We start from the raw sequence: 12,327 nt of genomic DNA, 5'->3' as shown, positions 1-12,327 counted from the left end.
CTGCCTCCTTGTGTCTCGACCGAGGGAACCCGACGCTTCCCTACTCTTGATCAACCTCGCTGGCCACTGGATCGATCCGCACTCTGGGCTGGTAACCTGAACAGCGACTGGCGGGCCAGCGGGTGGGTGTGTGATTGGATGCATCTTCAATAAACGCGGCGTATCCATATGGCGTATCCATATCCCTCTCCTCCATATCCCTCTCCTCCTTGGGTGGAGAAATGTGAAAGGGGGAAGACAAGCACTGTGATTGTTGAAAAGCCTGCAGAAAGGTATCCCATCCGTGTTCCAGCCTCCTGGCGCCCTTGCGTCCGTCTCCGGTTCCTCCCTCGAACAGCTGGTTCAGCGATGGCCTTCACACGGATCCCTTCACCCACTCGTTCCTCATTCACACCCAGCACAGAACTGATTTGCACAGAGCATTTTGAACAGGAACATCAGGTTGCAATGCGGAGGAAAACAAGCCGGCGTTCTTTTACTTCTGTGAGTGCCAGGCCTGCAACAAAGTGGTGACCCTCAAAGGTCTGTTACTGCCTCGAAATCAGCTCAGACTCAGAATTATACGAAAGACAAACATTAAACCCTACTATGACACCCGGGCAGTCAGGGCTGCCCCATTGCCACAGGGCGGCACTAGGGACTGTGCTGCAGGGGACGGGGTGGGTGCGGAAGAGGGCAGGGTGGGAGGGCAGCAGGGGACTCTCCCCTGGCACTAGGGTGACCGTACGTCCCTTTTTAAAGCCCTGTCTCAGGCGTCCAAAGGAGGCTTTGTCCCATCTGCGATGCAGAGGGGGCGAGCGGAGAGCGCAGGTGCCAGCCCCCCAAGGGGGAGGCAGGGCTGGAGGCTGGAGAGGGACGGTGCACAGTGTAGCTGCTGTTTGTCGACAAAAAACTTCCACCCCACACAAGCAGCAGCGGCTTGGCCGGCAGGAGCGCTGGTCACACCGGCACTTTTCCTCGGTGACACTCATGTCCTTTGGCGGGGGGGTTAGTGCCAGTGTGGACACACCCTGAGTCTGCCGGGGACAGGGCCTAGTTCTGATCCTGCTGCCGGGGATGCCCCTCCCGCGCTGGCCCTGCTCCCCGACTCGCTCTGCCCGGATTGGCTCAGGGCTGGCAGCTGCGGGCGCAGAGCTGAGGAAACACAGACAAAGGGAGAAGTTGGCAGAGAGGTTTGGGCTCCGGAGGAACTGAAAGCACATTGGGATCTAGGCCCCTCATCCTGCTGCCCTGACACCCACCAGAGCCCGGATCCCCCTTCCCCTGCCAGGATGCTGCTCCCTCTGCTGCTCCTCCCCTGGGCATGGGGGGCCCTGGCCGGTAAGTGGGGACCCCCCCTGCTGTTTTTGCTCCCAGGGATGTGTGGGGATGGTGCAATCCTAGGACCAGGGTGGGGAAGTACCATGCTGGGCTAGTGACCCTTGCTGGGGGAGTTGGACGGGGGAGGCAGGTTAGGGATCGGCAGGGAGACCCCGTAGCGCAGGATTGTTTACGGGACAGAGACTCATTAATCTCTCTTGCCACCCACTTTGTCCTCCACTTGTTTCCTGCCCCCTGCCCCAGCTTCCCCTCCTGTCCCGCCAGCGTCTGTCACCCTCCGGGTACTCCACATCGACGTCTTCCACAATGCCAGCTTCACGGACATGTGGGGGGTGGCCTTTGTGGGCGACCTGGAGACCAACTCCCTGGACTGCAGCACCTGCAAGATCCGCTTCCTGCAGCCCTGGGTTGAGCAGAGCCTGAGCCCGAAGGAGTGGCAGGACCTGGAGCTGCTGATCCATCGCTCCCTATTCGGTTTCAACCGGACTGTGAACAGCATAGCTCAGCAGCAGGGAATGGGCTGTGAGTATGGAGCGGTGTGAGGGGTTCCCCCCCCCCTGGGGTGCTGAGCACTGACACACTCACTGTAGCAACTGTGTCACTGGGGGCAAGAGAGCCAGTCCCTGCCCCGTAGGGTGAATGGAGCCAGCGACCCTGGAAAGGGAAACACCCGTGTCCCATTCTCCACCCCTGAGTCAGCCAGCCAGGTCTGCGGCCAGATTGTAGCCTGAACTTCCTAGAGGGGAAAGGCCCCGTGTCCCACTCCCTGAACCGAGGCTCCTGGGTCTTTCCTGACATATCCTGAGCCTTGGAAAGCAGGTCATTTGGGTGGGAGTCTGTATCTCAGCAACCCCGTGACCAAGGGACCCCAAATTTGCACTGCAAACTCTGCCTCAGGCACCAATGTAATGCAGCGATTTTCAAGCCAATCTGACTTGCTTCAGTCTTGAATTCTTTGTGTCAGTCTTCATGGCTGAGGATGTGAGAGAGATTCCCAAACCTGAGCCGTCCTTTGTAGGTGACAAATCTGAGGAATTGTCACAGATTGAGGTGTCACTAGAGGAGGTTTTGGAATTAATTGATAAACTCAACATTAACAAGTCACCGGGACCCGATGGCATTCACCCAAGAGTTCTGAAAGAACTCAAATGTGAAGTTGCACACTGTCCCAGCATGCTTTCAGCGTCCTACTGATTGGTATCGATCTAAGGCTAATACTTTCCAAATTGCCCTTAAACGGTGCAATTGTTCTATGTCATGTCTGTGTTCCTGACACCTGGATTGCACATATCCACATTATCTTAAAGGGCAACAACATTTCTTTAACCACTCTATTTTTACAATATAATTAATATTACTTTCCACGCCACATGTGGACAAGGGGATCCAGTGGACATAGTGTACTTAGATCTCCAAAAGGCCTTTGACAAGTCCTCACCAGGCTCGAGCGTAAATTAAGCTGTCATGGGATAAAAGGAAGATCCTTTGGATTAGAACTGTTAAAAGACAGAGAACAAGGTAGGATTATGGTCAATTCTCAGAATGGAGAGGGTAACTAGTTGTGTTCCCAAGGTCATCCTAGACCAGTCCTATTCAATTTATTTCAAAATGATCTGGAGAAAGGAGTAAACAGTGAGGTGGCAAAGTTTGCAGATGATACTGAACTACTCAGACAGTAGTTAAGACAGCAGACTGTGAGAACTTCAAAAGATCTCACAAAACTAAGTGATTGGACAATAAAATGGCAATGCAATGTAATGTGTGATAAATTAAAGATGCACATGGAATAAACCCAACTATACATACAATATGATGGGCTAATTAGCTCAACTAATAAGGAAAGATTTTGGCGTATCCTGGACAGTTCTAGTGAGTGTCCACACACAGTGTGCAGAGGCGGTCAAAGCAAACCGGATGTTAGGATAATTAAAAAGGGCTAGAGAATAAAGACGAGAATGTTTATTGCCCTATTTAAATCCATGGACGCCCACCTCTCATACTGTGTACAGATGTCGGTTCCTCTCTCAAAAAGATATTCTGGCACTAGAAAAGGTTCAGAGCAGGCAACTAAATTATTAGGGCTTTGGAATGGTCCCATCTGAGAGAGATTAAGAGTTAGGATTTTCAGCGTGGAAAAGAGGAGACTAGGGGATATGACAAAGGTCTTAAATCATGAGTGTGTGAGAAAAGTGATAAGAAAAGTTATTACTTTTCATAACACAAGAACTGGGTCACAAAATGAAATATGGGCACAGGTTAAAACAAATAAAAGGAAGTTTCTTCTTCACATAAGCGCACGCAACTGTGTACTCTTGCCCTGAGAGGTCATGGAGGTTGGTGAACGGTTTGACGAGATGGACGCCATATCTGTCAGTGGTGAAAGGAAATAAAATGGGATAACAGGGAGGGAGAAGGCGCGGGGTCGCTGAGAAGGATAACGCGCATCGGGTGGACCGATCGGGTACTTGTCTGTGACCTCATTTCTGGTGGATTATGTTCTCCATTTAGCACTGGTTAAAAAAGGATACACACGAGAAACAAAGGGTAGGAAAGAAAATTTAATGGTCTAATACCCACGTAACTCTGGGTAATTCTCCAGGACAGTTTAATCTGAGACTCTCATGCACACAGTCACTGCGCAAAGGAGAGAAGCACCTAGTGCAATGCACAGTGCAGGGAGATTACTGACATCCATTAAGTGTGTTTTGTTTATTCAGTTAAATTATTAGATTTTTTTTTAAAAAATTGAAGACAAGGCATTGCCAAAGTCTCTCTTACAAAGGATGTGAAACATTCCCCATTTGCAAGCTCAGACAGAATATGGCAGACAAGAGGCCACACAACTGTACATTCATCGTCTGGATTTTCCTACTATGAACGGAAACACAGTTTTTTGTAAAGGTGTCCAACTAAAATACCAGAAAGCCACAGAAATTAATCAGAGTTTCTAGTATCACATATGAATGAGTTTCCGTTAGCGGACAGGCAAGAGGAAGAGACTATGGCGAGTCAACTCACCTCTAGCTATGAAATCGCTGGTACCACGTTCCGGTTTTATTGATGACAGGGATCCACAGCACAGTATTTGGAGATAACGACGAGCTCACATATGCAATTATTTTGTGATTCCTTAATACATTAAGTTTTAAAAATGACATGTAATCTCATTGAAAGTATCAGAATAACAGGAACTGGAAATAAGTCCAGGCCGCATATAAATTGACCCAAGGTTGGCATTACAAGTGTTCTCCATATCTCTCTAATCAGTAGGTTCCCAAACTTGTTCCTGTGTCCACTTATGTCAGGGAAAAGAAGCCCCCTGGTGGCTGGTGTGAGGTGAGTTTGATTTACTGCACAGGGTCTGCGGTTTGGCCAATCGCAGCTCCCAGTGAGGCTGCTCGGTCGCCTGCTCCAGGCCAATGGGAGCTGCTGCGAAGTCATGTCGGCAGACTAGAGGATGGACTGGCCAACGCGCTTTCCAGAAGCTCCCATAACGACCTGAAGCAGTACCGAACTGCCAATTTGGTAGCTGCAATCAGCCCAAACCTGGCGGACACAGAGCAGGTAAATCAAACCGGCCCAGGATGACCTACCAGGGCTGTTCGCTGAAACAAGCACGGAACAAGTTTTGGGACACTGCTCTAATTGCGATGGTGTCTACCTTTTTATCCTTTGTGGGGACTCCTTAAAATATACTGGTCAAATCAAGGTTGCAGGCCCCGTTCAAAGTTCTTAGATTAATCTAAGGCTCCCCCCTTCCCACGCAAGGGGGTCCAATGGGATTACAACAGGTGACAAAAGCATTGATCATAACTCTGACCATTATATTCCAGTAGATTGGACACTGAGGACCCCTATAAGTAGGTCTTGATAGTCTGTTCTCAGTCTAAGCGTTCATAGTAACACGCTCAGATTAGCCAGCTCTCCAATGGTGCTGTATTGAATATATCCTATTATAGGTGGAGACGATGACCTGTTGACAGGGACATTAACTAGTGCCAACTGGGACTGGACATGAACACATCAAATAGCTGTCACATGGCAGTTCTTTTGGTCACTACTAATTGGCAGTAATTCAAACTAACTCTATTGCAGCAAAATGAAAAGTAGAACCATACCGTAACTACTCCCCTTGACACTCATTACCCAAACCATACAACTAATCACAGACTACATGGAGCTTGCTCGCGAGCTCTACCATATTTTATTCTGAGTTTCCTAATAAATATCTTGAATACCGGACAGGATATATAGGAAAATGCAGGAAGTTCATATTGTATTCACATTTACAGTGTATATGGCTGCGTTTACTTCAAAAATCAAATCTTGTCTTTTCTCTAACCGATTGATGCACATTGTGTGGAATAACAATACATATGACTGGTAATGACATAACCACAACTGACACAGCTCCCAAGCACTTGCTTTAAGTACAGTACCACACTCCAGCCAGGGACTGCCAGCACCAGTTCATGTATTTCATTCTACCTTCCTCTCACAGCCGGGGTCCTATGTACCATCAATTTTTGCAGAAATACAACTGAATTTAATGCCACATTGCAAGGATCTGATCAGAAAAACATATGTCTCTATATCAAGCTTCTACCCATAATTAGTGGATGGTGGGGCTAATTAGATACAACTAATAAGGAAAAAGATAATTTTATTGTCAGATGTAAATACTCTATTTGAAGTTGTATGACAATATATTGTGCTGCCATTAACTTGGATGTTACTGCTGTTTAGTAAAGCTTGATTCAAGTGCATTTTGTTGAAATTTTCTGCCTTCCTTACTTTGGCAGAAAAAAGCATAACTTTTTGAGCGTTTCCAGATCCTATCGAATCAGAGCCATTATATTGCGAAAAGCAATACTGAACAATAAGCAATCGGTTTTTGATCTTTGCGTATATCAAGAGTTAAGTAGTTCTCAGTGCCATGCTTCAGAAAAAGGAGTATAAAGAAGTCTGCTGTAGTGCTTTCCAAACTGAGCCATTTAAAACAGAACACATTTAATGGAAGTCAGAAAAAAGCTAGTTGGAGATCGAGATATTTGGCAGGTAAAGTGGGAAAGGTGATCAAAAGTCAATACCGGTGTCGTATGGATTTAAGCTTTATGAGTTGGGAGCTGGAAATGAGGTTACTAATTCAGTTGTGGATGAAGCTGTGTTTGGAGCAATCTTTAAGTGTCTGGTGGGACTAGCTAAGAAACACCTCTGTTAAGGATGAAGACTTAAGCCAGTTATATTAAAATTTTTATACATGTAGTCCTGACAGGGCCTTATGATAAATGCAAAAGTAATAAAACTAGAGAGAGAAATTCTAATCCCTCTGGTTCTTGAAAACTACCCATAGCACCAGAAACTCTGAAAGAGCTCTGATTTTGTAGCTAACTATTCCTAATTGAAAAACAAAATAAGAACATTGATTTAAATTGATATATGGAAAAAGAAAATACAAGTTACAAATAACTTTTGGGATATCATTCCCACAAATAAACTGTCCAAGGTTTCATGCAATAGGTACATGGCCTATGCACAGGATAACTAAGGTGGTGTAAATGCTGCAGAGCATTGAGTGAGTCCAAAGCCTCAATGCCAGAAATTGGTCGCCCCTATTGGCTCACTCAGGCCTGGCTATTATGTGCAACCCTGCCGGGGCCCGTGAATTTACGTATAAAATACCACCGGTCACGTCCGGTCTTCAGCGGCACCTTCTCATCGGCGGTGGGATGGGCGTGACCTGGGCGGGGATCCTTCACTCACTCTCCGGAGGCTCTGTCCCAAGCACTGAAGGATCCCGCTTGCCAAAATGTCCACCCAAAAAGATCCCAGAGCGGTGAAGGACCCCCACTGCCAAATTACCCAGGAATCCACTCGGTGGAATCTCTGTGCCTCCTAGTCTCTAGCTCCATCCTCCTTATATCCCCCGGTGGGTGTTGTATGACTTTTGCAGTTGTGCTTGAATGTTCTACCAGAGTCTCCAGAGCATGAGGTGTTCTTGGCATCGAGGGTGAGAGGGAGTCTTGTACAATCACCGTCTGTTGTTGATACACATTGTCAGTTAAGTAAGCATGAAGGTCTGGCATGCTAGGTGAATTGCACCGCGTGATGAGCTCTGGCTGGTATGATGTGGAGCCCAGTGCTGGACCAGAGGCCTGGAAGTCCCTATACCATCCCCGAGATTAAGCTCCCCAGCCCAGAAGATATCTTATGCTTCTGTCACTAGCAACAGAGAAGACAGCTGTTGTTATCGGTTGAGACAAGAGAGGACACGCCCTGAGGACATACCTCCTGAGGGGTCAATCCCCACAGGAGGGAGTCAAGAACCAGCAAGGAGGGTCGCCTGTCCAAGCTGTCCCCAGGCTGAGGTGATACTCACTGATCCAACAGACCCGTAAGAGGATCGAAGCCTTGAGTCCTGGCATGCTTTACCACGAGTACAGGCTAGCCATGTGTCAAGAAGCTTGTAGGCAGTATCCTCACTTGTTTGATGGGGAACTGCTCTGAGGCCTTGAATTATACTGTTCAGGGCCTGAACCCTTGCTATTCTAGCAGGTATCGCCTGGCTTGGCGGTCAGTTCAGTACTTGCCCATAAATTCATGGAGGTTAAGTCTATTAATGGCTATTAGCCAGGCTGGGTAAGGAATGGTGTCCCTAGCCTCTGTTCATCAGAGGGTGGAGATGGATGGCTGGAGAGAGATCACTTGATCATTGCCTGTTGGGTTCACTCCCTCTGGGGCACCTGGCATTGGCCACTGTCAGCAGACAGACACTGGGCTGGATGGACCTTTGGTCTGACCCGGTACGGCCGTTCTTATGTTCTTATAACTATGCCCGTGAAAAATCAGCTTTAAACAGAAACTGTCATTTACCCTTAACTCCAGCCAGGGTCACCTCACAATCCCACCACCATCCTGTGGCCCAATATCCTCATTGCGCCTGACGTTGTGTCTTTACTCCTCCTGACTCTCTGTTTCTGGCCCCACCTGGGACCTCCAGACGCCCATCCTCATCCCCCTGCCCTTCCTGTTCCAGACCCATTTGTTACCCAGGGCTCCCTTGGCTGCGAGCTCCACCCCAACGGCACCTCGAGGGGATTCTATGATGGTGGAGTGAACGGCGAGAAATTCATCAGCTTCGACGTGGAGGCAGGCAAATGGGTCGCTCGGCGGGAGAACAAACTAATGATCTATATCCTGGACCTTCTCAACCAGGATAAGGGCGCAACCATCGCGCTTCAGTTTCTCCTGAGAACGTGTGTCAATATGCTCAAGAGCTCTGTCCAGCATGGGAATGAGTCTCTGGCGAGGCAAGGTGAGGCCGGACACCACTCCCTGCTCACTCCATGCAGCCACCTCTGGGGTAGGGTGTGTTTGCTGTTTACACAGGGATTCCACACCCAGTGCTCATATGCAGCCACCTCTGGGGTGGGCAGGGGGCTGACTATCCAGGGCCCCCTTGCCTGGTGTACAAATGTAGCTATAGCTGGGGTGCAGCACAGTAGCCATTTCATAGCCGCACTGCACAGCAGTTTAGGACAGGAAGTGAAGGGGAATCTGTCACTACTGGTAACTGCAGGGGGCAGAACTGGGGTCTGGCCAGGACAGTGGCACCAACGCCTGACCCCAGGGAGCGGAGCTGGGCTTGGCTAGTGAGTGCCTGAGGCTCAGGCTGAATCGTCCCCTCTCCCCTGCCCTGTCTCTCTCCTCCTGTCTCAGAGCGGCCGGTCGCCGTGGTGTTTGCCCGAGCGCCTCCCCCAGCCGGGACCCCCGCGCCGGTACTGCTGGTTTGCCGGGTCACCGGTTTCTACCCCCGGCCCGTCCGCGTGGACTGGCTGCAGGACGGGGAGGAGGTGGTGCCAGGCTGGTGGCTGAACTCCAGCGGGATCCTGCCCAACGCGGACCTGACCTACCAGCTGCGCAGCTCCCTGGCTGTGGAGCCGGGCGCCGGGCACAGCTACGCCTGCCGAGTGCAGCACAGCAGCCTGGGGGGCCAGAGCCTGCTGATCCCCTGGGGTAGGTGCACGTCATGGTCTCTGGGGGCTTTTCCTGCTTGTCCCAAGTGGGACGGGTGGGCCCAGGCAGTGGGATTGGGGCGGAGGGAGGCAGAGGGGGTGCGTGGGGGCTGTGGAGATGGATCAGGGGGAGCAGGATGGAGGAGCTGAGGGGAACAGGACAGGATTGGGATGTGGGGGCAGAAGTAGAGTGGGGGGAAGCTGAGAGGGTGGGAAGGTGGGGGGAGAAGGGTTGGGACTGTGGGAGAGGCTGAGGGAACTGAGCTGGGGGAGCCGAGGGCCATGGGTCAGGGTGGGAGGAGCAATGGGGACTACAGAGCTGGAGGGGCTGAAGGCCGTGGGTTGGGATGAAGGGTGCAGGGGGGATTGCAGGGGATGCTGAGGGAAGAGGGTCAGGGGGGCTGAGGGCCGGGGGGTGGGGGGGGAGGACGCAGGACCCCTGCCCCCAGGCAGAGTGATGGGCTGCAACCTGCTGCCGCAGGCTATTGTGCAGCCCCGCAGGCTGTTCCTTTGCTGCGCGTATGAGCTGCGGCCCCGTCACAGCAGCTCAGTGGGCCTTTCTCGGCTTGCCAGCTTGGCTCAGGGCCGCCAAGGGGCGGCTACTGTGGGGCTGAGGGGCTCAGAGGAGCTGGGGGAGGGGTGCTCGGCAGCTGGGAGCCAGGGGCTACGAGGGGCTCTGCCAGCCCCAGGCCAATGCCTTGATGGGCAAGTCATCCAGGCAAAATAGGCCCATGGGCCGGTGCCTGAGCTTGGCGGGGGCTCCCCCAAGCTGTGCTGCCCTTCCCAGGCCCCAGAGGAACAGGGTGGGGGCTGAGGCAGTAGATCAGGGGTGGGGGGCACAGGGAGGACTGCGGGGAGGCAGAGGAACAGGTGGGGCCGGCGAGTGGCAGTGGATCGAGGTGGGGGGGCACAGGGAGGGACTGCGGGGAAGGCAGAGGGAACAGGAGTGGGGGGCGAGGGCAGTGGATCAGAGGTGGGGGGCACAGGGAGGACTGCGGGGAGGGCAGAGGGAACAGGTGGGGGGTGAGGGCAGTAGGTCAGGGGTGGGGGCACAGGGAGGACTGCGGGGGACGCAGAGGGAACAGGGTGGGCCGAGGGCAGTGGATCAGGGGGGGCACAGGGAGGGACTGCGGGGGAGGCAGAGGGAACAGGGTGGGGGGCTGAGGCAGTAGGTCGGGGTGGGGGGGCACAGGAGGGACTGCGGGGAGGCAGAGGAACAGGGTGGGGGGCTGAGGGCAGTAGGTCGGGCGGTGGGGTCAACAGGGAGGACTGCGGGGGGAGGCAGAGGGAAACAGGGTGGGGGGACTGAGGCAGTGGATCAGAGGGTGGGGGCACAGGAGAGGACTGCGGCAGGCGGCGAGGGAACAGGGTGGGGGGCTGAGGGCAGTAGGTCGGGGTGGGGGGCACAGGGAGGACTGCGGGGGAGGCAGAGGGAACAGGGCCCACACTCCTGTCCCCGGTCCCAGCCCGGCACCCCCTGTTTTACAGAGCAGAGCAGGCCCTGGGGCCCCGGCCTGGCCGTGGGGATCACGCTGGGGGTTCTGGCCGTAGCCGCCGTGGCCGTGGTGCTGTGGCGGAGCAGACGCAGGTGAGTCCTCCCCTCTCGGGGGTGGGGGTGGGGGGGCCGTTGCACCCCCTAACCCATCCCCTCTGCTCTCTCCTTGCAGGGGCTACCAGGATGTCAGACCAGGGGAGTCCAGGCCCTGAGGGGGCAGCGCCGGCCCAGGCGTGGGGATCGGCCCCTCCCTGGGGACATGGACCTTGGGGCTGGATCAACGTGCTGTGGGATCGGGGTGTGGGGTGGGACTCTCCTCCCTCTGGGACGTTCAGGGGGCGTTGGACACTTGGGGGCGCTGTGGGATCGCTGGGATCCAGGTCTCGTTACAGAGCTTCCAATCTGCTGTGTGGGGGCATCGCACTGGTGGGAGCGGGTCAGGCTTGGATCTGCACCGAGCAATGGGAACTATGGCCCCGGGCTCCGACTCTAGTTATGCCAAGTGGGGGCCGGTAATGGGGGCTTGGAATCTCGCTGGCTCCCATTGGCCAGGCCCATGGGTGGCAAACGGCTGTTTACTCCAGGCCTTGCTGGAGCCAGTGGGGCAGGAAGTGTCAGCGGACATGGGGCCGTGTCACCTGGTTCTGGAATCCATCTTGAACCTGGGGCTTGGCCACTTAGAGGGGGGGTGGGGACCCGGAGACAAAGGGTTCCCACCTTGGGCCGACGCTATAAAAGGGGGGGGCCCCCGCAGGACAAAGGGGGCCAGTCATGAGACCGCCCCTGCTTTTCCCCTGGGATCCCGGCTGGAGCCAGCAAGGGCTGCCCCGGGGCAGGGACGGGCCCAGGCTACGGAGGAGTCTGGTCTGCGAAAGAAGCTTCTTGGCCCCTCTCGGCGGGTGAGATTTACCCGTGTTCACTTTCTTCATGTGTTAGGCTCACACCTGCGTGTTCTGTTTTATTTTCTTGGTGACTCACTTTGTTCTGGCTACTATTACTTGGAGCCGCTTAAATCCTCCTCTTTATACTTCATAAAACCACGTTTTGTTTCTTGATTAACCCAGAGCAAGTGATTAATCCCTGGGGCAGCAAACCTCTATCAGCGTTACAGAGGAAGGACAGTTTGTGCGTTTGGGTAAAAGGGATTGATTTGGGGTTTGGACCCCGCTGGGAGCTGGGTGTCCGGGTGCTGCAGACAGGGGACTGGCTGAGCAGTTTTTGGTTCAAGCCTGCGGGTTTGGGGGTGGCCCAGGCCTGGTCTGGGTGGCAGCAGGCTGGCGTGTCGGGCTCACCAGGGCAGGGTTCTGGAGTCCCAGGCTGGCAGGGAAACGGGCTCAGAGGTGAATTCAGCACGTCAGGTGAGGGTCCCAAGGGGGTCTCTGTGACCGAACCCGTCCCGAGGGGGCGTGGGCACCAGGAGAGCCCTGGCAGGGCGTTCAGGCTGAGCTGAGGTGCCCGGGTAGCAAGCGGGTTGCCCGTGGGACATTGGCCCAGCTA

At 53.5% G+C, this 12,327-nt stretch overlaps 1 protein-coding gene across 2 annotated transcripts; it reads left to right on the top strand.

The window, feature by feature from the left end:
• Window positions 1–1,074: 1,074 nt before the first annotated feature.
• On the top strand, window positions 1,075–11,109 carry LOC116822851 (antigen-presenting glycoprotein CD1d-like). Of its 2 annotated transcripts, none has more exons than XM_075071542.1 (6): window positions 1,075–1,320; window positions 1,585–1,842; window positions 8,357–8,635; window positions 9,040–9,336; window positions 10,824–10,923; window positions 11,003–11,109. In XM_075071542.1, exons 1-6 carry the CDS (start codon window positions 1,272–1,274, stop codon window positions 11,040–11,042), a joined length of 1,023 nt encoding a protein of 340 aa, XP_074927643.1. In that variant the 5' UTR covers window positions 1,075–1,271; the 3' UTR covers window positions 11,043–11,109. The 2 variants fall into 2 exon arrangements, with proteins under 2 accessions (XP_074927643.1, XP_032632891.1); XM_032777000.2 differs by having other exon boundaries at window positions 1,089–1,320; window positions 1,564–1,842.
• The last annotated feature ends 1,218 nt before the right edge of the window (window positions 11,110–12,327 follow it).

The sequence above is a fragment of the Chelonoidis abingdonii genome, chromosome 12 (genome assembly GCF_003597395.2).
Source record: "Chelonoidis abingdonii isolate Lonesome George chromosome 12, CheloAbing_2.0, whole genome shotgun sequence".
Classification (NCBI taxonomy): domain Eukaryota; kingdom Metazoa; phylum Chordata; order Testudines; family Testudinidae; genus Chelonoidis; species Chelonoidis abingdonii.
The sequence above is the reverse complement of the archived record's forward strand: the minus strand, read 5'-3'. Positions and strand labels throughout refer to the sequence as shown.

Excerpts from the sequence above, each read along its gene's own strand:
- LOC116822851 (XM_032777000.2), top strand. The coding sequence starts at position 1,272 with ATGCTGCTCCCTCTGCTGCTCCTCCCCTGGGCATGGGGGGCCCTGGCC. Across the intron at positions 9,337-10,823 it reads GAGCCTGCTGATCCCCTGGG|AGCAGAGCAGGCCCTGGGGC; the intron begins GTAGGTGCACGT and ends CCTGTTTTACAG. Across the intron at positions 10,924-11,002 it reads CTGTGGCGGAGCAGACGCAG|GGGCTACCAGGATGTCAGAC; the intron begins GTGAGTCCTCCC and ends CTCTCCTTGCAG.